A 27119-nucleotide genomic window follows, 5' to 3' on the forward strand; every position below is an offset into this window, starting at 1 on the left:
CTGGGCCAGTCATATTGGCAATGTTATAGCCCAAACACCATATGGTTACAGATGGGAAGTGTTGCCACATCCGGCCTACAGCCTGGACATTACTAACAGACAGTCATGGCAGATATCTATCCAGCATGCTCCATGAGAAAAATTGCAACATATAAGTGACTAGTGTAGTGAAACCAGGAGCAGGATGTAAAAATGTTGTAGACACCAACTCTCAGATGAAATTTATGCAGGAAAATGACTTTATCATCTGTATAATGGATTCAAATGATGTGGCAAAAAATGCAGCAGAGGTTTGCGTGAAAACCCTGCAGAATTTTTTACAAGTTAACAAATGCAGAAACACAGTAGTTGTCACACTGCCTCATAGGCACAATCTAATGTATAGTTCATGTGTAAACAAAGAAATTCGGAAAACAAACATTAAAATAAGGAAACTGTGTTCTCAATATGCTAAGTGTGATATACTGGATTTAAGCAAGCTGCATCAAAATCTGTACACCAAGCATGGAAAGCATTTGAACTATGAAGGGGAAAGGTTTATTTGTGATCGTGTTAGTGAAATAATTAAAGAAAGACTTCTAAGGAATAGAACAATCCATCAGCTTCCTGTACATCCTTACAACAACAGCGAGGGGATGCAACATGCTAGAGCAAAACTACGACCATCAAGAAGTGAGGATTTTTACTGGCCATAGATGAAGACAGCACTTCCATAGCCCATCCCAGAAGTGTTCTTCAGATTAAAACAAAAGGAAGGCAGAGACAAATAAAGGTAAGTGATGAATCAGATATGCCAAGCAGAAACCCCAAGTTTATAATAGTCCATCAAAATGTGCAGTCATTGCGAAACAAAATAATGAGCTAGAGATATTACTGTCAGATCAATTAAAAGAAGTATCTGTAATGTGTTTTAGTGAACATTGGCTAACTGATGAGATGTTAGCAATCACAAGTATAAAGGCTTATGTTATGACATCTTGTTTCTGTAGAAAAATACCTACATGTGGAGGAACGTGTATATTTGTGAAAGACAGTATCAGCTATTGCTGCCTAAAATCTCACAAAAAATTAGGAAAAGAAGGTGATTTTGAAATCTCTGCTGTAGAACTAACCTCAATAAAAATGATCATCATTTGCATGTACAGAAGTCCAAACTCAAACATAAAAATATTCTTTACCAACTTGAAGGTAGTCTTGACAGTATCAGGGACCTAAACAAAACAGTTATAATATGTGGAGACTTTAACATTGACTTTAACAAAGTTTCAAAAGATAGAGGTGATCTTATGATTATTTGTGAAACATACAACCTGCTCCAAATTATAAATTCCCCTACCAGAGTTACAAGTGTACCCAGCACCATTATTGATATGATACTCATAAACAAGGATAGCCTCATATGTAGGTAGAAACTTCAACACAGGCTTCAGTAACCACTATGCACAGCTTCTTGAAATATCTTCAATGCCAAACTTAATTAAGCAAACAAACAATAAAAGTAGAAAGAACCTTCAGCCATCAAAACATTGAATACTTTAGGAATTTACTTAAGAAGGAAACATGGACTGAAATGTACAGATAGGAGAATACAGATGAGAAATTCAACACATTTATGGATACATTGACACATTATTTTAACATGTCATTTCCAGCTAAAAGTCCGCCCCCGCTATCTGAGTGGTCAGTGCGACAGACTGTCAATCCAAAGGGCCCGGGTTCGATTCCCAGCTGGGTCGGAGATTTTCTCTGCTCAGGGACTGGGCGTTGTGTTGTCCTAATCATCATCATTTCATTCTCATCAACACGCAAGTCGCTGAAGTGGCGTCAAATCGAAAGACTTGCACCAGGCGAATGGTCTACCCGACGGGAGGCCCTCGTCACACAGCATTTCGTTTCATTTTCCAGCTAAAAATCATAAAATCAAGTGTAGTAGGCTTAACAGAACAAAGTACTCGTTGACAACAGGTATAAAAAAGTGATGCACTGAAAAACGTAGATTATATGAAAACTCCAAGTCTTTCATAGGATCCAATGAATTCCTTGCATATTTCAAGAATTATAAAATGATACTTAAAAAAGTGATAAATGAAGCTAAAGTAATGGCAAATGACTGCTATATAAATAATGCCAATAACAAAATGAAAGCTGTATGGAGTATAGTGAAACAGCAAACTGACAATGTTTCTCCTCAAAATTCCAATATTAAATTGAATTGTAATGGCAAAGAAATTAATGATCCTAAAGAAATAGCAAATGTGTTCAACACTTATTTTAGCAATATAAGTGAGCAATTAATCGCTGAAATCAAACCTTGCAATATAAACTGCCCCAGTATCGTCTGTAAATACCAACATTAATCCTACTTCACTGTTTCTCTTTCCAACAACCCATAAAGAAGTCCTGTCAGTTATCAGAACTTTACAAGTGAATCATTCCACTGCAGTAGGTGGAATCCCAGACAGCCTTGTTAAAAAATGTGGAGATCTCAGTAGTGAACCATTAGCTCACCATTATAATAGTTCTTTTCAAAGTGGAATTTTCCCATCATGCCTAGAAACAGTTAAGCTCAAATCACTATTCAAAAAAGGTAAAAAGGATGAAGTGGCTAACTACAGGCCCATTCTCTACTATCTGTATTCTCAAATATCATAGAAAAAATTTTTCAAAGACGAGTAGTAGACTTTCTGGAAGAGCACCAAACACTATCCACAGCACATGGTTTCAGGAAAGGCTGATCAACTCCTACAGCAATTTTTTAACTATTAAGTGAAGTACTTCAGAGACTAGATAATGTCAAAAATGTTATTGGAATATGTCTAGATATCTCTAAGGCTTTTGATATCATAGATCACACAAAACTATTGCCTAAGCTTGACAACATGGGGATTAGAGGAACATCTAACAACTGGATAAAGTGATACCTAAGCGTTCAGTTTAAATCCCAGCTAGAATATGAAGATTGGAGGGAAGTCTATGCAGAAACCAACGCAAATCAGAAATTTATCAAGTTCATGTCAATTTTTAAACTCAGATTTGAAGAGATGTTTCCCAAAACTCTTTATCAAATTAAAACTACAAAGAGAAATCAGTGGGTGACTACAGGTATCAAAAAATCCTCAGAAACTCTTAGATATCTCAACTCCATAAAAAATAATCAGTCTAACCCAGAAGTTCTGCAATCCTACAAAAAGTACAGGAAAATTTACAGAAAGGTGTTGCTAGCCGCAAAAAAACTTTCAAACAACAAAATATTACTTGAAGCTGAAAACAAGAGCAAAGCAGCCTGGAACATCGTCAAACAGGAAACATCTAACTCTGCTAAAAAGGACCTCAATTCACATATTAAAAACAAAGATGTACCGGTAGGTAACCCTAAAAAATTAGCTGATTTTGTAAACTCATATTTCAGTAGTATTGCAAAAAAATTACAGCAGAAATTTCCAGATACGTATGATTTACCTACTCAGAACCAGCCAACAAACTCAGTGGTGCTCTTGCCAACTACAGAAAGGGAAGTGGCACTAGTAGTACACCAACTAAAAAATAAAACTTCAGTAGGACTTGATGAAATTCCAGTCTGCGTAATTAAAGATTGTATAGACTCCATAAAGGGCCCATTAACAGACATAATTAATGAATCTTTCGAGTCTGGATACTTTCCGGAGTACCTAAAACAAGCAAAAGTTATACCTATCCTTAAAAACGGAGATGTGGAAAATGTAGAGAACTACAGGCCGATTTCTATACTGTCTATCATTTCTAAAATAATAGAAATACTAGTCAAAAAGAGACTGCTAAATTACCTGAATAAATATAATCTTCTTTCCAATGACCAATTTGGTTTTAGGCCCGGAAAAGGCACACAATATGCTATAGCACAGTTCACTAAAGCAATTTTAGAAGCACTGGACAAAGGTGAATATGTAAGTGGTATCTTTTTAGACTTGTCCAAGGCCTTTGATACAGTTGACCACAAAATCTCACTTCATAAATAAGGGCAAATAGGAATAAGAGGTGTGACAAAGAAGTGGTTCAAATCATACTTGGAAAACAGAGTTCAACGAGTTGAGATATCACAAGTTTCAAACAATTCCCTTATAAAACACCTGTCTGACCCAGGAAATGTGAATATAGGCGTCCCACAGGGAAGTGTATTAGGCCTAATATTGTTTCTTATATACATTAACGACTTCCCACAAAGTATCAGACATGGCGAAAAAATAGTTTGTGCTGATGATAGCAACATAGTAATAACAGGTGAAAATCCAACACAACTGTCAGAAAGAGCAAACGAGGCTCTCAATGATGTCCACAACTGGTCATTAAAAAATAAAGTAACCCTAAATGTAAAGAAAACTAACTATATTAACTTCCAATTGAACAAAAAACACAATGCCACTAGAATAAAAGTTAATAATAATGAATTAGAATGTGTAACAAGTACCAAATTCTTAGGGATGAATGTAGACAGCCAACTGAAATGGACAAACCATGTCAACATTTTGGCAAAGAAATTATCCACAGCATGCTATGCTCTTAGAATCCTTGCACCGGTATGCAATAATACCTGTCTTAAAATAACATATTACGGATATCTACACTCAGTCCTCAGCTATGGGATCATGTTTTGGGGAACAAGTGCCAGTAACATACAAACTGTGTTCAAAGTACAAAAAAGAGCCATAAGGATAATAACAAATAGCAACAACAGGGCCCGCTGTCTAGAATTATTTAGAAAGCTAGGAATTCTAACTGTTTCTAGTGAGTATATCTTTCAGAACATAATGTTCATTAAGAAAAATCTTAACATGTACAACACAAACAGCCTAATTCATGACCATGAAACAAGAGCTTGTCACCACATCCATCTAGATAGAAAGAACAAGGCAAAGACACAAAAAAGTATATTTTACAATGGGACAAAACTGTACAACAAGTTACCACAAGAAATTAAAGAAATAAATGAGCCCCTCACTTTCAGACAAAAGCTTGAAACCTTTTTAGTAAGTAAAAGTTTTTATACTGTAAAAGAATATTTAACATAGATGTAGATTATTAGCAACATATGACATTATCACCAAAATATTATGTAATTATAAATATGTGTATGACTAGTTATAAAAACTACACAAAATATGAGAAACCTGTTTAATTGTAAATGTAAATGTGTGCTCATGTGTTGTAATCTGACGACATCCATACAATATTTATTGTTCCACGGATGAATAAATAAATAAATAAAAAATAAATAAATCTAAAACAAGTGGTTGAAGTGCAACATCAAAATTTCATCAAACTCACTCAACACTATTCAGACTATGAAACCATTAAGCACGAAATGCCACAAGGTTCAGTTCTGGGACCTCTTCTATTTCTGTTATATGTGAATGGCCTAAACAAATTCTGCGGGAATGTCATCCAGCTTGCTGATGATACAAGTGTGATAGTGAGTGGGAAAGAAATGGAAATACTTCAGAAGTCTACAACAGAGACACTGAACAATATTGAAAACTGGTTGAGTCACAGCAAATTGGTAATAAATGTTAGTAAGACAGTTGCACTAAATTTCTATAATGTGAAAAAAGTTGAGCAAACTGTTCAGATTCAGATATATGACAAAGACCTTCAGAATGTAGACAACATTAAGTTCTTAGGAGTATGGCTCCAAGATAATCTTAAATGGGGACTGAAAAAGTTTGTCAGAAGTTAAGCACTACATGCTACTTAATGAGAGTATTAGAGGGATGCTGCAACAAAGATTCTCTGAAAACTGTGTATTATGCCTATATATACACACAACTGAAATATGGAATTATTTTCTGGGGTAACTCTTCTCTTAGCCAAAAGCCCTTTTGGCTACAAAAAAGAATTTAGGAATAATGGAAGGTGTAAAATGGAACAAAACCTGTAGACCACTCTTTATAAAGCTAGAAATCCTCCCACTTCCATGTACATATGTGTATGAGATAACTGTGAAAAAATATTCAATGGAAAATCCCACTCTCTTCCAGAAAAATGAAAATATCCACTCCTATAACACCAGGCAAAAAGGAGACTTTCATCTACAGCCCACCAACACCACCTTGCATAAAAAAGGAGCCCTGTATTATGCGAAAGTTATTTATAGTAAACTTTCCCAAGAAATTAAATCAATAAATGACCTGGCAAATTTCAAGTCAACTGCTAAGGCATATTTGACTTATCACTGCTTCTATAACCTCCACGAGTTCCTTCAGAAAGTTCACTAATGATTTGTGTCTTTGCCTTAGTGATGTATCATATAAATGTTACTAGAACTTTAATGGTTTACCATGTAAATGTTACTGTAATACAAATATTAATCTGCCAGTACAGTACATGAACTTTCTGCTTTAAAATATCTACTCTTTATTTTTGTACAATATTTGCTCTGTGTATCGTAACTCAGTGATCATTTAATGTGGAAATAATGATATTAATGCAAATTTAATATTTTGTAATACATTGACTTGTCCTACACCAGAATGTATTATTTGTGTACTATATGTTTACCAGGACCAATAAAACTCTACTCTACTCTACATGAGTCCACCAGACTTTGACTTGGTCCTGAAGTTGAAAAAACCTACTATTTCTTTTTCATGACATTTAAATTGATTTAAAACCATGTTATGTATTTTTTGATTATGAAAGGTCTTCTAAATTAGAATCTCGAGATTCAGGTTTCATCTTGCCTATGTCTAACATCACAGCATTTGTGTGCAGTACATCAGCAGAGGTGCCACTCTGGGGAAGGCGTTCATCTCTGAGCCAGTGTCAGTGACATCTTGTTCAGAAATACAGTTGCAGCTGTGCTAGATTGTGCTAAACTTGTTCGGCCAACCTGGCTTTACTGGTGACCCATTTTTGTTGTGCCATAACCTGTAGCAACTATTGTGCATTACACCTGGTGGCATGGAACATTGGTGTGTGTGATTCCTGTAGTGCGTGTGAAACCAACACAATGATTCCAGAATGAAATTTTCATTCTGCAGTGGAGTGTGCGCTGATATGAAACCTCCTGGCAAATTAAAACTTTGCGCCAGACTGAGACTTGAACTTGGGTCCTTTGCCTTTCAAGAGGACATGCTCTGCTGACTGAGTTACCAAAGCAAGACACACGACCCATCCTCACAGCTTTAATTCTATGAGGACCTCATCTCCCACCTTCGAAACTTCACAGAAACTCTCCAGTGATGTCTGTTATTTCTTGTGGCTAGTAGTCCTGGCTGCTAGGAGCACATCTGGTGTATACAGCTGGCATACTCCTGCTAGTTGTTGCACCTAGGTGTTTAAATGTGAAATCACTATTATGTGCTAACTTCAGTGCTCGGTTCCCTTTGGCAACTGGTTGCTGTGGCAGGTTAGCATTGCTGTTGTTGCGCAATTTGAAAAGTTCTGTACACTTTTGTAATTTGATTTCCCGTATGTCATTTTCATGTTAAGTCATTGCTGATTGAATATTTCATGGTAACCTGTTTATCTGAAGTGTCAAAAGTGTGCTTTTTGGTATGTTTTTTGGGTCCATCGCTTCACGTAAGTGTCTCCAAAACTCCAAATGCCCGATTTTTCTGTGTGTACTACTTGCTGTATCTGCTGTTCCAGTGGCCTAACTAATCATTGGAACAAGATTTTTTTTCTGTATCAAATTTGCCATTGGCAGGTGGTGGTTGTATCATACCACATTTAATAAAAGCATATTCACAGACATTGATGAGTATTGAGGAAAACTTGGAATCATCTTCCTGATTTCTGTGATGGCAAACTGTGTCATCAGGTGATCTGGCTAGAAAGGATCTGTGTTTAAACTACTAACTGTAGACTGGCCAATCTGGAAAAGAAAAGTATGAAACTTGCTATGCAACAATGAAGGTGTTTTGCATGTCACTGACAAGAGATTAGTCAAGACCCATCCACTGGAAGAAAGTGTTACAGAATTATGAATAAAAATCACAAGAACTGCAAGAAAAAGTATGATTTTTATTGTAAGGAAAACAGTTATGCAAAATATTAGTGATGAGGTGTATCAAATGGTAGAATACAAGGAAACAGCTAGTGGTACTTCAGATTCCTTAAAGCAGCAATTACGTCACATCCAAGGATCAGTTGTTAAAAATTTATACAGACTTTTTTTGTTTATTTGGATACCAGGTGAATACATTTCATCTAGCATAGCAAAACTAAAAATAATTGTGGACTGAGTTGAACAATGGACTTGCAGATAAAAATGTAAATGTCTTGCCAGTCCAAGAAAAAGTCTAAACAGCAGTAATGATAGCTGTGAAGATGTTAGTGCTGTGCTGATGCTAGATAGGATAAATAACTGTGTGAGCAATATGTTACAGGTGATCATTTTCATTTCCTGCTCTCATTTTGACTCTTCTTTGCCATTTTTGTTTCAGTCATTTTTAAATTTGTTGACACTGTCAGACATAATCCTGCTATGAAATTATAATGAAATCCAGACCTTTAGCTGCTTACAGGCATTGATAAATATCAACTGGGACAGTTGAAAAATGTGTGCCCCAACCGGGACTCGAACCCGGGACCTCCAGCTTACATGGCAGACGCTCTATCTGACTGAGTTACCGAGGACACAGACCATTGTGTGGCTTCAGGGACTTATCTGTGATTATACAGACAACAAAATATACCTCAAATAAAATTATTACAAACAACATAGTGAATGAACAGTTGATCGTACAATTAGAACTAGAGTGAAAGCCACTATCAGCCATTTTCAAACAAATCTACATGCATAAATCAGAGGCTGTTGATGATGAAACAGAGAAAATGTGAAGTGAAATAGAGACAGCACTAATATTGTCTGTTGAGAAGGAGCATAAGGGAAAAGAAATTTCTGGAGTTCTGAAGTAAATTTCAACTGTGCTCATTGTGAACACTCTTCTCCAAAACTACATGGAAAAATCTGAGAGGTGCAAAAAGAATGCACTATTAATAACAACTACAGTTATAATTATAACACTGCAAAGAATACGCAGACACAGGTGCAAATGAAGAATGTAACCTATATATGTTAAACAGTAGGTCTAAAGGAAAAAAAGGGGAGGACCCATTTGTACATATACAAATTCAGAAATTTTAGTTGAAGACAAGGCATTTAAGGACACTATTACCAAGTATAACATAATAGAAAAAGGCAGACCAGTCTGGGTTTATGTTTATTTGGATAAGTGGTTTCGACCTTTGTTATTGTCATTTTCAGATCCAATATCAAATTACTGCAAACTGCAGTTCATCTGCAGGTGGAGATTCAGTTAGCTACTATTTTTCATTTTTAAGTTTAGAATGAATTTTACATTGTTACTGATATTGAATTATTAAAGTGGATATTTGTGTTCCTTCTGTATCTATGTTTAAAAGTTGAGTGTGTAGATAGCCTCTTTTATCTTAATAAGGTGTTTCTTTAAGAAAGTTATTTCTACATAAGCTACAGATTTTCCTTCATTCTAGCTTCATCTTTTCAGGAATGAAGTCAAAGTACTTAGAGGAGCCAATTATCTGAGAGGTTACAGTATGGCATTTATGGTTTTTACTGAAAGAACGTCTTTATACATCACTGTTGTTGCTTATGCTCTTCTGGGAAATGTTATAACAGCTGATATAGTATGTATAATTATCAATATATTTTAATGAACATATTACTCTCCCATTTTCAGAATGAAGTTGCTTTACTCAGATTTTTTTTTTTTTTTTTTTTTTTTTCAGGTTTTCACTTTAGCACAATTTTTCAACCTTCTGCAACTTTGTTTGGCCTTATGTCTTCCACTAGCAATGCAAATGTCAGCAGAGGCCAAAGTTTCAATCTTCAGAATTCAGGTAATCACATTCTTCATTATTGTCAAATTCAAGTACAGTGACAGATGTATATAGAAAAAACAGAAATCAAACAGTACCTCCATATTACTATTCTACATAGCATTAGAGAAAATGAACTTTGATATTCAAGATGTCAGTGATAAGTGTGGGTTCAGCAGCTTAGCACATGAATATAGTGACAAAAAAACACAACTTGCAGTAACCAGTTACATGACCACTCCTACATGGACATCCGTGTGTAAGTGTTTTCCAAGTCTCCTCCTAAACCATTGGGCCAATTTCAACCAAACTTGGTACACACATCCCTTACTGTCAGGCAACAACTGCTGTTTGGGTAAGAACAATCTACCTCCCATAGTTCAGGAGTTATGATGTCATAAAGACTGGGATGCATGAAAAACTGTCACATGGTGCATGCCATTTAAATTTATTATTTCTTTTTACTAATTCTATTTGCAACACATTTGGAAATAGTGTCCACATATGCCTCTGAATGTACTTACAAAATTATATCATGTATGACACATATATCATGAGATATGATGCCATAAACAGTGAGATGCATGAAAAAACTGCCACATCCCGCAGGACATTTAAAATTATTACTTTGTTGCTACTTACTCTATGTTTGCAGCATATTTTGCTGACAGTATTCACATAAACTGCTGAATGTACCTACATAAATACATCATTGTACAACACATAGTTCAAAAGATATGATGTCATAAACACTGAGACATATGAAGAAATGCCACATCATGCATGATGTTTTCATACTTTTATTCTTTATTACTAAGACACTTCTACAGTCATGTCAACTTAAGGAAATCCCTGACATCTGGGAGCACTTTTGACAGCTTGAACTGCGAAGTACAAACAGCTGTAGGTGAAAATGATAGCCATCTATAGAGCAATGAAAGGGTGTGCCGTAGAGGCATGTACAAAATTTTGTTGTGAACACATGAGGAATCTGCACCAAGTGTATGGAGACTGTCAGGGACCATTTTTCTTAATTTGAATACTCTACTTACTCATTTGTACATTATGAGTTTCTTTGCAATATATGCCTCAGAGTTGGTATGTTTTTCTCATTCTTAGCACTTCCTACATTTCTCTTTCTTCCCTTATTCTTTGAAGTACCTCTGTATTAATCAATCTTTAGTCCACTTTGCTTTAACAGTTTCCCCCCTCAACCATATTTAAAAATTATTCAAGTATTTTTTCTGTTTCTTTTGCACTGTCCTTGATTTTCTGTCATATATCTACACTAAAGATGAAATAAATGACAAGGTACCTGACTCCAAGTGTCCATTTCTGCTCAGAAGGTGGTTAAATATGGCAATAATTCACTGGTAGAAGCAATTCCTGACGGGTTTAAAACCAGTTGTCATTGATAAGATGTGACCCCCATCTCTGGTCCCTGCCAAGTAGTATCTTTTTATGACTGCTGTTGTTATACTGTGTTAAATAGCTGCAGGTGCTACATCGTTGGTTCTAAACACAGTGGACAGTTTACACTGATACAGCAACAAATCAAATTCCTTCACTATATGCTCATGGACACATCCAAATTGATAGCTGTTTTCTGTTATTCTGTCATACCTCATCGTTGACCCATCTTGCAGTGCTGATTGCGTACAACCGACTGGCACATACACACCACTTTGCTGTCATGACTTTTGTGAAGAGAGGAGAGGTTGGGGTGTGGGTCACATGGAACTTTTGTCCAGCTGTATGCCTGTAGCACTTCAAAGTTAAAATTGTGGTACTTTAGGGGTGGGATTAATATTTTGCCAGGTGAGCTTATTTTCAAAATGCAATTTTTAGCTGCCCTTTCAGATTTCAAGAAATATTGTTGTTTGTCTTAGTGTAAGACTAGTGTAATTAGTTTGAAACAGTACCCACTTTTTCCAATCTTTAAACCAAGTAATGTCTACACTCATGTAACTAATTCCTTTTTTGCAATGTTTTTATTACAGGAATATTTTGAAAGTTTTTCATCTTAACTAGTAGCAATAACTGTATTCTATTCTATATTCATGTTGCAGGAATTTTTGTTGCAAGAGGAACATGTACCAGTACTACCAGCACCAGTCACATTAAGAGAAAGTGATAAAGAAAAACTGAAAGAAACGAAGACAGGGGTACAAATGAAGAAGTGTTCTGCTAAATGGTCTCCATCATCTATAACAGAAACGTTAACAAATATCAGTATGGAAGTCCTGCCTGGGAATTTGTGTGCTGTTATAGGTCCAGTAGGTGCGGGAAAGGTATGTACTGCATAATATTGTTCCCAAAAGGCAGCATAGTTTATTTCATTTTAGTAATCCATATTCTCTCAAATACTCTCACTAACCATTATACAGGTATATGAATAGCTTTATGTTGTTATTCTCCAGATATTGTTAACACACCACTGTGATACGTACATCATAACACTTCACCAATACCAAACCTAGCATAGATCAAATACACACAAACACACACACACACACACACACACACACACACACACACACACACACACACACACACACCTGAATATCCTTTGTGAATACAGTGGAACTTCGCTTAATGAGCACCTCCCATAATGCGCAATTTGCAAAACAAGAAAAAAATCGTAAAAAAAAAGACTCACTTGATGAGTGATGTTTTGCATAAAAAGTGCTGATAATTTCCTGTGACATCACCAACCATTCGCATGCAACAGGTGAAATGTTCAACAGTATAAACACCTTTCATTTTTGGCAGCAACATATGAACAATGTCTTTAGTCTGTGTTGCTGTATGGATTTTGTGCTCTTTCTGGTACAGTCTTAATGCAGCTTGTGATCACACATTTTTCTAAACGTGTGTTCACACAATGTAATTTTTTTTTTATTTATTTATTTATTTTTTATTTTTTTTGTGCGCAAATTTTAACAACCTTCATAGAAATGTCCCCGAAGATAAAGCTGCAAGAAGACGACCATAAGGGAAAGAAAATGACCTTAGAAATGAAACATAAAATCATTGAAAAACACGAACATGGTGTGATCATTGGTGATTTAGAATGCATATACAATCAGTCTGTATCAACTATTTGCACTATCCTCAAGAACAAGGACCAGATTAAGGAGATAGATGCTTCAAAGGGAATGTCAAGAGTATCTAAACTATGGTTTTGTATTCTGGACAATGTCGAAAGGTTGCTCCTTGTATGGATAAATGAAAAGTAATTGCAAAGTGACTCTGTTAACGAGAACATTGCTTGTGAGAAGGCAGGAATGATTTTTGCTGACCTCGTTAAGAAGGTGCCAGGATCATCAGCGGCCAAAGAAGTGTTTAAGGGAAGCTGTAGCTGGTTCAAGAAGTTTAAGAGAAGAACTGGCGTCAACAACATTGTGAGGCAAAACAAAGCAGCCAGCTCTGACATAAAGGCAGCAGAGAACTTCATCAGCAACTTCAAGATGCACATAGATTATGAGGGTTATCTGCTGCAACAGGTTTTAAATTTTCACAAGATGGGTCTATTCTGAAAAAGATGCCGAAGCGTACCTTTAAAACAGCAGAGGAGAATGCATTGCCCAGTCACAAGCCACTGAAAGACCATCTTGCTCTGCTGTTCTGTTCCAGTGCAAGTGGTGATTTGAAAATTAAATGCTGCTTGCTTACCATTCAAAAAAGCCCGCCCAGCTAGCCAAGTGGTCTAATGCACTGCTACCCAAGCGGGAAGGCATGCTGGTCCTTGGCACGAATCCGCCCGGTGGATTAGTGGCGAGGTCCAGTGTGCTGGCCAGCCTGTGGATGGTTTTTAAGGTAATTTTCCATCTACCTAGGTGAATGTGAGCTGGTTCCCCTTATTCCACCTCAGTTACACTATGTCAGTGATTGCTGCGCAAAGACCATTTACACATATGCGTACACTATAATTATTCTACCACGCAAACATTTGGAGTTACACTGACGAGGGGGCCAAACCGCACAATAACCCTGGGTTCAAGGTGGGTCAGTAATGGGGTAGGTGGACTGCTGTGGCCTGTTGTGGGGTTGTGAACCACTGAGGGCTATGGTGGGACGAAGCATCTCTGCTGTTTCTAGGTCCCTGGTTGAATACATACGTAGCATTCAGAAACTCCACGAGCCTTCAAGAAGTGTAAAGTCCAGAAGAGCAGGTTAAATGTGATGTGGAGGTCCAAAAAAAAAGAAAAGGCTTGGTGACCTGTGATCTTTTTTGTGGTTGGTGGATCAATGAAGTGTTTGGTCCTACAATGAAAAAATATCTGCTTGAGGTGAATTTGCCATTTCGTGTCTTGCTTGTTATGGACAATGCTCCTGCCCATTCTACAGGCCTAAACGACCACCTCCTTGAAGAATTTCAGTGCATCAGCATCCAGTTTCTGCCTCCCAACATCACTCCATTGCTCCAGCCTATGGACCAGCAGATTATTTCTAACTTTAAGAAGCTCTACACCAAAGCACTCTTCAAGTATTGCTTTGAGTTGACTGAAGCTACCATTATCACTCTCAGAGACTTTTGGAAATATCGCTACAACATCGCTATCTGCATCAAATGATCGAAAAAGCTTGGGAGAAGCTTTGTCAGGAGTGCACTGTTGAGTGTGACTCTGAGGCATTTGAGTCAGTACCTGTGGAGCCTGTAGTCAACAAGGTTGTGTCTTTGGTCAAAAGAATGGGACTAGAAGTGGGTAGCTTGTGGAAGATTGCAGGCAAGAAATGACCACTGAAGAGCTAATGGAGTTGCAGTGAGTTTCACAGCAGTAAGTTGTGGAGAGGAGTTCCTCAGAGGAGGAGGAGGAGGCAGTAACAGCAAATCAGCAGTCTTCTGGCACAATAAGAGAAATAATGAAAGCATGGGAAGAGGTTGCATTGTACATTGAAAATCATCACCATGATAAAGTAGTGGCTGCATGTGCCACAAATTTATTTGACGATAACGCTGTGTTGCATTTTCTATAGATAGCTTCCTACTAAAAAGAATTTGTTATGTGTTTTGAATAATAAAGTACATAAAACCGTAAGTATAATTTTCTTTGAATAACTGGCATGAATAAGATAAAACTCTTAGAACTTGTTCCGCATGAAACGTGTTATCAGATTTTATATTAATTTATGTCAGATAAATTGTTTCATTTAATGATTGTTTTGCAGTAAATAAGCAACATACTGGAACAAATTATGCTCGCTATGTGAGGTTCCACTGCACATATAAAATTTCTGAAGAACCGACATGAATATCGTTACCTATTTGTACATGTACTTATATTTCACAGATATTCTTCACATTCTTTCCGAGGTAATAAATCACTTTTAAGTAGACCACAGATCTTCAGATTAAAACCTATTCATTTCCTTATTTTGTAGTCGCAAAAAAACTTGTATACATGCATTTCATGACCAAGTAAACTGGAAGCCCTTAATTTCATAGCAACTAAAACAGCCTATTTTGTCTGTTTTTGCAAAATCCTAAAGTGTACCTATTTCTTTAGTGTAAGATAAAATTCTTGTATTTTCAAAAGATTATAATTGTTTGGAAGATTTGAGGATTGCAGGATTCAAGGTGATATCTGAAAAAAAATCTGTAGCTTATAGAGTCCTGGTCGACTGCCATTTTCCACAAAGAAAGTTTTTCATAGGGCTTGAACCGACCTCAGATGAAAAAAAAAACGTACAAGAGGAGAGTTACAGGTTCCTAGCCATTGTAGTGAAAAAAAGCCTCACCTCTCCTCTTGGTGATATGTGGGCTCTCATTGTAGGGAAGCAAGGCCCTTGTCAAAGTTTTGTTATCCACCCGCCAAACTAAACTAGTAAGTAATGTACTGACAAGCGTATAATGTGTAACATGTTCACTGTTCAAAATCTATTCTAGTTTCAGTGTGTGAATATTTAAACAGAAGAAAATGCTGAAAACAACTAGTTCAAAGCTTAGTCGTATAAGACAGAGGCTGCCAACCTTACTGCACTGTATGACAGATTGTAGATTATATGCTGAAAAGCATGCAACAGAGAGATTAGTTGTTATGTTTTTATGCCTTCTAGTTCACACAGAACTGGATGTATGGGAGGGGGTGGGGGGCAAGCCGGGGTATCTGTTCTGGGTGGCAATTTCAGGGTGCGCCAAATTCATATCCTTGAAGAAAAAGACTTTGTTTCACAAAGCACCTAGCATCCAGTGCACATCATCTGTTGATTATTCGTATGATTTTGAAATGCATACCTGTTTGTTCTTGAACATTTTTGAATACATTCTAAGTTGATTTCTGAACAAATCATAAGTTGATTTTTGAATGCGAGCATAGTGTATGTGATGTCTGTGACTAGGGAATCCCCATCGCATCAAGAAATAAAAAACTTTTCTGCAGACAAAATGGGATGGGGCTATACCAGCTGAGCTGAATAAATCCTAACTGGTGAACACCAAGCTCTGTTTGTTTATGTGGTTGATTGGGTGTGTGGGTGATAAGCATTGTTGTAATTATTAACGAAATCCATAGACTGAGACTACCATAGTGGAAATAAACAACTAACAGAAAAAAAAACAGATAAGAAAGTTTACATATTATCTTCTTAGTGAAGCCAAGAAAACGAAATTTTTACAGAAAATTTTTGCCAGAGCACTGCACTGCTAAGGGCCGGTTGTACAGATCCCAGTTAGCAGCTGCTTAAGTTCTGTTCTTGGAATAGCACGGAAAATGTGTTGTACAAACATGTAATGACACCTAACTGGAGAATAAATGTGGGATAACTAAATCAGTGATTGTGGCAGGGTTAATGAAGTTAACTAGACAAAAAGTTTTGACAATGGCAGGAATTAGTGATGACAAGATTGTTTGCCAGAATGAGGAAGGAAAAGAAACAGGGACATCATGTAAATTATACAAAATAATGTTATGATTCCAAATTTATATAAAAATTTCGTTCTACTGCTGCTTTTTGATCTTGTGCTTGAGAAACTGGAGCATATGACTGAAATGTGGAACTATTTCCTAATATGAAACTTTTTGCTTGTAGTAGGTCTCATAGGCATTTGATATTGATACTTCATGAATTATATTCTGTTGTGTTATTTATGTAAATGAGGTAGATGACAATGATCATTTGTGCCAAAAAAGCTCGCATGTGTTACAATTGTTAGAATATTAGAAAGGCCTATTTCATTTTATCTATCAGGCAGTGACAAAATAGATGTAATCAAATCGAGAAAACACCCTAGTCTTGGGTACTACTCGTATTAACAGCTTTCTTAATATTGGACAACAACATTTTGATTTTTGATGTAGCTAAAAATTTGGAGGAACTTCGATGAGATAAATGATTCTTCTGCAGAAAGGAAAGCACATTGTGTAAAGCTGTAACAAGATTAAGGAGAATAAAAGTGCTGACCTAAGGATTGAAGAAATGTGTACTGGATGCTTGTCTTATTTAATTTTGCATCACACAAAAGAGAAAGTTATTAGCTAACAGGCAATGAAAAGTGCAAATTTTCTGAAGAGTTCTTGTTCTCCTGGTCACAAAGAATCCAACCCAGTATTCTCTGTGAGGAGCTTTTTCCTTTTTTTTTTTTTTTTTTTTTTAAATCATTGTCCTGAATATAGGTTTGTTGGCTTCAATTACAAAATATACTTGTTTGACATGCAATAGAAGAATGCTGTTTGAAAAGACATGGCACTGTAGTTTAGCACACTTAAGACCAAATAACATCTTATGTTTCCTTGAGTGTATATGTTTTATGTATCAACCTCTTCAGAAAGATTTGCGCTACAACATGAACATATTTTTTATTTTTTTCAAACTTTTGATGTCCTGTGTCGAATGCTTGATCAAGTTCTTGTTGCCCCAGGTCCAGAAATATCATAGATCTGGGGCTGGTTTCTCAAGCCATTTTGGAATTGCAAATTTCTTCTCACATCTTTCAACAACTCAGCATATGTGAGAGCAGATTATTTTCTAAATATTGTTTAAAGCTGAACTAGACTCAGCTGTTCACTTTTATTATAATTTTAAAGTTGCTGAGTCCACCTTTGATATAAAGGAAAAGTAAGCAATGTGAAAATGTCACACTGGTAGGACAAGGCATAAATATTTTTAAAATGATGCACCTAGTTTTGATTTTTTTGTAAGTTTTGAGTTGTAATGAACATCTGTTCAGGATTGAGGATGGTTCTAAAACTAAAGTTGCTAGACTGTATTGTATGTTTTCTTAATTTTATTTTTCCAAGATTAAGTGCAGTGTCCCTTAACAAAACCAAATACTTTTTATGTGCCCTTCATTGTAGCACCTTGTTTCTTTCTTGTATTAGGTTCCCAGTGATAGAAAAGTCTGCCAGCAAGCAGTGGTACTTAAAGAAAATGTTGACAGAAAGAAAGACTGAAGCAAACGCTTTTAATTAAGGCAGCTGATGAATCCACAAAAAAGAACCAGTTTTGCAGTGACTTATGCCATACTCTTGAGGCTGTAAACAACCCTTTTCAAAAACAAAAAAATCCCATTTTAAATTGTTTTCTTGAGAAGCACTGTCAATGAGTTTGTTCCTGCAGAGTCAACATTACCTAAAAATTATGTGGATTCATCTTACAGTGACCCATTGCACAGAATGCACAGCTATTGGGGAGTCTTGCACATGGATTTTTGTTGATGAAACTATTGACAATGTTGGTCAGTACACTGTAAAATGCAATCCTTAAATGTGTGTGAGGAGGGAAGCATTTTGATTACCACTGATACTGAGTGAGAAAAAATTTACAGTTTCTCTCATTCTATCTGTAGTCGGTCAGTGGTAATACTGAATTCTCAATCATATCACTGGAGCAACTTAATAATTTGGGCCTCCACCATTCACAAGTACAACGATGAGTGAAAACTAGAAAATTTTAATCACAGTTAATGAAAGTTCACATAATAATTTAGCTGTCCCATATGATGGGATACTCAACTTTAATATCCTCAGGGGGTTTTGCTTGAGAAAGTCCTAGAATTTGGTGTCACTGTTGTACTAATTATTAAATAAAACACAGAGAATATCATTTTTCTTGCCGTATACTTGGGCTGATTGTCTTGTACATTGGTGGAATATACATTGGCCATTTGACAGCTTGTGAAAGACTCTCACAAAAGCAACTTCCGAAAGACAATGATGCAGACTGACTTTGTAACTCATGCACCTCTTCCTTTTATGGGACTGTGGATATGAATCATAATATATGTAATAAACAGTTCCCAAGTTTTCTATATACACATATATTTTACCATAAATACTGATCCATTTGAAAACTGCATGAAGTACGAAGGCAAACTGAATTAAACATGGCAGCTTGTCAGAGCAGTTAATATTCCAAAGATTGTAATTTGTGTGGTCGATGTAACCTATTGACGCCACACAGCCTCCCCCCTCCCCCCCTCCTCCCACAGTATGGAGTATGGCCTATGAGACCCGAGAGGGGGTTGTGTGGGTGTCAGCATCAGTGTGAGTGGTATGAGGCAGCAGGCACATGACCGGAAGCTCCATCTCCATCGGGTCGGCATGTGAAGGTGCGGAAGGTGGCCGCCAGTCCAACTCGTAATCCGAAAACCTGCGGGTGGGAATGATGCGTAGGCCAACTCGGAAGTAGCGGTACAGGAGAGGAGGTGGTGTGTGACTATGCCTTCCCCGAATGCAGACTGAGCCGTCCGAAGAAATGAAAGCTCGAACACATGACAGGTCGCACTCTTGTGGGAAAGACAAGCTGTGCACTATCTTGACGTTGAGGTCCTCGGTGAGGTCAGGTCTGTGCTGTTGGTGAGCAGTAAAAGCACATGATTATCTAACACCATAATCAACATGTCGTCGACGCGGTCAGGTAGTACATTGCAGCGCAAAATGGCGGACGGGGCGTCCGCGTCTCTAGTACCTGTAATGTCTTCAAAACCTATGATTGGGGATGATGATGACATGCCTGAGGAACCCGCGAACTGCAGTGGTGAATCGTTGGGCGGAGAAAACCCAACCGTAGGTTGAATGGACTCATTAGCGGGTTTGTCAGAAGAACACCTGCTCGCGGAGTCTGACTGGGACGGCAGAGAGGGGTCAGACTATGAAGGCAGGCTTGAGCCTGTGTAGAGAAACAGTTTGTGGGTGATCTTTTATCATGATGTCGAATGTCGTCTCGCCCCTCCGGAGTACTTAGAAGGGGCCGAGGTAAGGGGGTTGTAAGGGTTGTCTGACAGAGTCGTCGCTGAGCATGATGTGTGAGCAAGAGCTGAATGCAGTTGGCACGTAAGTGTCAGGTGGGGAATGGCTGACAGATGGGTGTAGACCAGATGTGGCTTAAATTCAAGGAAATAGTATCGGCAACAATTGAGAGATTTATACCAAATAAATTAACAAACGACGGAGCTGATCCTCCTTGATACACAAAACAGGTTAAAACACTGTTGCAAAAACAACGAAACAAACATGCCAAATTTAAACAGACACAAAATTCTAAAGATTGGCAATCTTTTACAGAAGCTTGAGATTTAGCGTGGACTTCCATGTGAGATGCTTATAACAGTTTTCACAACGAAACTTTGTCTCCAAACCTGGCAGAAAATCCAAAGAGATTCTGGTCCTATGTGAAGTATGTTAGTGGCAAGAGACAATCAATGCCTTCTCTGCGCGATAGCAATGGAGATAGTATCAAAGACAGTGCTGCCAAAGCAGAGTTACTAAAGTCAGCCTTCCAAAATGCCTTCACAAAAGAAGACGAAGTAAATATTCCAGTATTCGAATCGAGAAGAACTGCCAACATGAGTTACGTAGAAGTATATATCCTCGGTGTAGTGAAGCAACATAATCACTTAATAGAAGCAAGTCTTCTGGTCCAGACTGTACACCAATTAGGTTCCTTTCAGAGTATGCTGATGCATTAGCCCCATACTTAATAATCATATAGAACCGTTCATTTGACGAAAGACCCATACCCAGAGACTGGAAAGTTGCTCAGGTCACACCAATATTCAAGAAATGTAGTAGGAGTAATCCACTAAATTACAGGCCCAAATCATTAATGTCGATATGCAGCAGGATTTTGGAACATATATTGTGTTCAAGCATTATGAATTACCTCAAAGAAAACTGTCTATCGACACACAGTCAACATGGGTTTAGAAAACATCGTTCCTGTGAAACACAACTAGCTCTTTATTCACATGAAGTGTTGAGTGCTATTGACAAGGGATTTCAGATCGATTCCATATTTCTAGATTTCCAGAAGGCTTTTGACACTGTACCACACAAGTGGCTCATACTGAAATTGCACGCTTGTGGAATATCATCTCAGTTATATGAATGGATTTGTGATTTCCTGTCAGAGAGGCTACAGTTCGTAGTAATTGATGGAAAGTCATCGAGTAAAACAGAAGTTATTGCAGGCGTTCCCCAAGATATTGTTATAGGCCCTTTGCTGTTCCTTATCTATATAAACGATTTGGGAGACAATCTGAGCGGCCGTTTTGGGTTGTTTGCAGATGACGCTGTCGTTTATCGATTAAATAAATCATCAGAAGATTAAAAAAAATTGCAAAACGATTTAGAAAAGATATCTCAATGGTGCGAAAATTGGCAGTTGACCCTTAATAATAAAAAGTGTGAGATCATCCACATGAGTGCTTTGGTTACACGATAAATCATTCTAATCTAAAAGCTATGAATCCAACTAAATACCTAGGTATTACAATTACGAACAAGTTAAATTGGAAGGAAGACATAGAAAATGTTGTGGGGAAGGCTAACCAAATACTCCGTTTTACTGGCAGGACAGTTAGAAAATGTAACAGATCTTCTATGGAGACTGCCTACATTACGCTTGTACATCCTATTTTAGAATACTGCTGTGCCGTGTGGGATCCTTACCAGGTAGGACTGATGGAGTTCAAAGAATGGCAGCATGTTTTGTATTATCACGAAATATGGGAGAGGGTGTCACAGAAATGATACAGGATTTGGGGTGGACATCATTAAAAGAAAGGTGTTTTTTGTTGTGACGGACTCTTCTCACGAAATTCCAGTCACCAACTTTCGCATCCAAATGTGAAAATATTTTGTTGACACTGACCTACATAGGGTGAAATGCTCACCAAGATAAAATAAGGGAAATTAGAGCACGTACGGAAAGATACAGGTGTTCGCTCTTTCCGCGCACTATACAAGATTGGAATAATAGAGAATTGTGAAGGTGGTTTGATGAACCCTCTGCCAGGCACTTAAATGTGATTTGCAGAGTATCCATGTAGATGTAGATAATCAATATATCAAACTACGCAACACAACATTTCCACTGTATCATGAGGGTTATTGCAGGACTATTATTGGTTATTATCTGTGTTACTGTTTCCATGGCATGTAAATGTGACTTCAGCAAAAAATAATATTGACAGAATATCATCACAACCGATGTTTGACCAATGCTAAAATTCCAGTTTTACAGCTCTTTCTCCTGTATGAATATGAAGTTAAAGTGTAGGACAAGAAGTACAACCTTTCTGCATGTAATGTACAACATACACGTCTGCCATTGATCTCCAGGTCCACCCTGGATTCCACCCAAATGTGCATACGCGTACCATGGCACCCACAAAGAATGGTGTGATCCATGAATGTCCTATGAGGAAATACATGAAGGAGGTCACTGGGATTCAACCATTGTTTGGTATGGACCTGTTTAGTGCTGAAGATGATTTAGCAGATGTGAAGGCTTTCAGCTTTTGCACCTCAAGGGTGTGACCAAACCATAATGGCAGTCCATTTGGGGGTGGATGGAAAGGGTATGTGGTAAGATGTTTAATACTATTGTTGGTCAAAACCTTCAGAAACTGTCCAATGCAAACTGTGGCCTGTTGTCAGTGATCAACGTGCAGGATGAACCTTCTGTTGCAAAGATCTACACCAGGGCTCCCACTGCTGCTGCTGTTGTTGGCTGCTGGAGATGGATGGCATTTAAGGGAAATGGGGGAAGAAGTCGATGATGATAAGCCACATGCACCCCAGGAAAGTGCCTGTGAAGCTGTCATGAACTCAGTCCAGTGGCTGTGTCAATTCAGGCCACAGTAAGAAGGACTCGGGTGGGGCTGGTTGGTGTGCCTGGTAAACTGTACACTGTCGCACAACCTGCTCAACATTGTTGCCCATATGGGGCAGTGTACATAGCTGTGTGCCAGTTTCTTCATTGTGGAATTCCTCTTGTGGGATTGGTGCATGAGCTGCAGCATCCAACATTGCTGGGGGGACAGCACCAGCACCTGTTCTGGCATCTTCCATAAAGAGCATCACACCTAGCCAAACCTGAAGATGGTGTGACCAGTGAAATAAACATTGAAGGCCAGTTGGATCTGCACCAGAATGCGTGGGAGGCCAATATGATCGGACATATTGCAGGACCTGTTAATGAAACTGGTCGCACCTAGTTGTCGTTGCACTGTCCAAGGAATTTGATAGGGAACTCATCAAGTGATCGCTCCAGTTGGCTATCTAACTGAAAACAAAATATTTCCTGACTGTAAAATTCAGGATCTGGACTCATCAAGTCTTAAGGTAGCACACCCATGTTGGAATGCTAAGCACAAATGCAATAATAAATGGATTATTGAAATTCAACCAAGTAGGGACCCATCGATGAAGGTAGTGCGCCTTATGCTCTGTCAGTTTAACCGTGGGTCCAAAAAGTGATTTATCATCAGAGACGAAATGAAATTTTCAATCATACAAAAAATGCATGATATAACAAGGAAAAAATCCATTTTTGACAATATAATGTAACTGGATAGATAAAAAATCTACTCAACAAGCAGCAGCAGAACACACACATAAAAGGAGGCTATGATTGGACAAGCTCTTGGAGCCATTGGCTCCTTCTTCAGGCAGAAGAGTTGAGTGAGTGGTTACTTCCTCAGGCAAAAGGGTTGAGCCCAATTGTAACCTTCTTTTATGTGTGTGTTCTGCCACTGCTTGGTGAGTAGATTCTTTTATCTATCCAATTAAAAAAAATGCTTGATGTATGTTTACAAAATGTCATGGCCAACACTTCTATTTCAATCTGTGAGTAATGTTGGAGTAAGTTCCTTTAACATAAGTGCGATTGGCATCTCCTTTCTATTCACTTAACTTATGAGAGAGAACAGCCCATATGGTATGTGGAGATGTGTCTATGGACAGCTGATTTTAACCTCTGATTTCACTCTGTGGATTATTATTGAAAAGATACACCTTTCTTATGGAGACAATTTAACAGCTGGGATGCATAGTAGTTCACTTTTCCTAGATACGTGCAGATGATTAATGGATTTAGGCACAGGCACATTCTGAATTGTAGTAGTAGTAGCTTTATTCATCCATAGAACTCTTTTTACAAGGATATAGGATATTTGAAAGTATTTACAAGTTTAGACCAATTTAAAGTAAGCTAGTTCGTATACACATACATTTATAGACATCTAGTTAGAGCCAATCATTAGATTTACACTTGGTATACAATACTTTTTTTACAAATAACTTATTAAATAATGTAATGCCACACTGTTCAGTCATATCTCACTACCAGTCACTGCACACACTACACACACATTGTTTCATAACACATCGCTCACTACACACACAAACAGAAACACACACTGGTGATCTCTGGACCATTTTATGTACCGCAACTTCCCATTTGCTATCCTGAAAAAAATGAGTCGGCATTCCTCTATAATGAATGAGATGTTGAGCTCAGAAACAGGAAGAGGTGTTAGTATTGTGCTGTGCACAGCTTGGGGATAAGTTTTTCTAGAAAAGGAAAAAAAATGTAGTGTGAAGATGTTATGTGGAAAGTTGGATGTTTTATAATCATTATTATTATTTATTTGTATAACTTTTTTTTACCAAACCCCTACTCTGTTTTATCTAAGTAGTCCTTCAATGTATAAGATGTATTGCATAACAAGTACTTTTTAGCTGCCATTTTAAATAAGTGTATTTTTATAATTTCTTTAATCTCTTTTGGTAATTTATCGTACAGTTTTATAACTTGGTAGAAAATGCTGTTTTGAGTTTTATGTTTATTTTTTCTTGGTAAATGTAAGTTGAGTCTAGCCCTTGTTCCATGGTCATGGACAGAGCTGTTTGTGCAGTAATTACCAATGTTATTTTTGATGTGTACAACTGGCTGGTAAATGTATTCGCATGGAGCAGTTAAAATCCCCAGTATTTTTGAACATATCTTTACAATGAGCTTGACTAGTATTTTTGGTTATTATTCTTATGGCTCTTTTCTGGAGTTTGAAAATTGTGTTCATATTTTGTGCATTTGTTCCCCAGAAAAGAATGCCATAGCTAAGAATTGAGTGTACATATGAATAGTATGTAACTAAAAGACACTGCATGTTACACACTGATGATAGTATTCTAAGGGCATAACATGCTGATGACGTTCTGTTTGCAAGTACCTTTGTGTGTTCACACCACTTCAACTGAGAATCAATATTCATTCCTAGAAAATTTGCATTTGTTACACAGTCTACAAGGGTGCCATCTACATTTAATTTAACTTGTCATTTTCCGTCTTCAAACTGAAATTCATGGCATTAGTATTCTTTACCTTTCTTAAGCAAAGCTACATTTCTTGCCTGATTTAACTGCTCTGGAAGTGTCCCTGATGTGAGGGAATCATTTATTATACTTGTTAAGGAGTCTTGTATAATCTCTATGTATTGTTTCAGTACACACATTGGTACTTCATGTAAGCCTACTGACCTTTTTATTTCTTAGTTTTTGAACAGTTTTTTCACTTCATACTCTGTGGTTGGAAGTAACATCATGGTATTTAGTGCATCATTATTTACAGGGGTTATATTTGTTTGGGGGAATTTTTGCAGTAACTTCTCCGCAATACTTGAAAAATGCTCATTTACATAGTTTGCTAAGTGCTGTGGATCATTTATTACTTTATCCCCCTCCCTTAGCAGTATGTTGTTCTGCATGTGTTTGCTTCTCCCCATTTCATTTTTTATAACATCCCAGACTGCTTTGCTTTTATTCTCTGTATTATGTATTATTTTGTCATTAAATGACTTTTTTGCAGCAATCACCACCTTCCTATGGATCTTTTTGTATCTGTGATAGAAATTTACGAATTCTGGATCATTGTGACTCTTTTTCATGGAACTGAGTTATTTAAGTGTTTGGGAGGACTTCTTAATATCTGTTGTTATCCATCTGTTTTTGTGAGATGTTGATACGGACATGTATACTTTTTGAAATGCCTTTTCAAAGTTCAATTTCAACAATGTGGAGAATTTGGAGAATTTCATATTCACATTGATTTCCTTATACACTTCATCCCAACTATGTTTTGCTACTTCTTTTGAAAAATCTATTGATTTCTGATAGATGTCATTTGTAGGCTTGTAGTTTAGGGAATTATTTGATGCCTGATTTTACTGTTGTTATTTGACAGAGGTGGTCTGATAGTCCGAGATCTTTTACTGCTTCATCATATTTATCCCTGTCCATATTTGTGGCCACATGATGCAGTCACTGTACTAATCCTTGTTGCACTCTTGACCAATAGCCTTTACATATTCTGTGGTTTGCAGAAGGCCCTTTTTGCTGATGATATAAACTAAATAAATGAGCAAATGTTGAAAGAAGATGCATCTTAAAAGTTACACTTAAGTCCTTTATGTGCAAAGGCCACAAAAGCCACTTGGATATTATGTTTGTCTGTTGTGCAGCTAGTGCCCAGAATATCAATAAGGTAATTTACTCAATACAGAATTGTGGCAAAAGTCTGTTACACAAATCTCTGGAATATGGCGAGGGTACTAGCCAGGCCAAAAGGCAGTCTGTTGTATTGGTGTAGTGCAAATTACTTGGTCAAGACCAATATCTCCAGTGATTCTTTATCGAGATGCACTTAAAAACATGCCTTTGTGAGAACAATTTTGTAGAATAGCTTACTAACAGAAATTTTAGGAAAGAGTTCATCTAAATTAGTTTAGGGTTAAGAATCAGTGTCTGCTTGATTGTAGAGTTCATGTTTCCTTCCCAACAATCTTAACCTCATACTTAGTGTTCAGTGGATTGAGGTGGGCTTTGCAAAATCCTGGGCTTGCTGTTGGCTTTAAGACAATATGTGACTGAAAAGCAACTGCTTTCCCTAAACCAGAAATTAAGTAAAAAAATGTCAATGACAGCATAAGTTACTGATGAGCTGATGGAGTGTATTAAAAATGTGAAAAAATCCAAGAGCAGAATATGCATCAAGGTCAA

General features: G+C 37.3%; 1 protein-coding gene across 2 annotated transcripts in view; it reads left to right on the forward strand.

The window, feature by feature from the left end:
* The window catches only part of LOC124594969 (probable multidrug resistance-associated protein lethal(2)03659), a 294614-nt gene that overhangs the window by 170272 nt on the left and 97223 nt on the right, over positions 1-27119 (forward strand). For both annotated transcript variants that reach the window (XM_047133490.1, XM_047133489.1), the window contains exons 7-9: positions 9507-9645; positions 9748-9858; positions 11907-12128. In XM_047133490.1, the coding sequence (XP_046989446.1) occupies positions 9507-9645; positions 9748-9858; positions 11907-12128 (472 nt within the window). The remainder of the gene's footprint in view (positions 1-9506; positions 9646-9747; positions 9859-11906; positions 12129-27119) is intronic.

The sequence above is a fragment of the Schistocerca americana genome, chromosome 2, assembly GCF_021461395.2.
Source record: "Schistocerca americana isolate TAMUIC-IGC-003095 chromosome 2, iqSchAmer2.1, whole genome shotgun sequence".
NCBI lineage: Eukaryota > Metazoa > Arthropoda > Insecta > Orthoptera > Acrididae > Schistocerca > Schistocerca americana.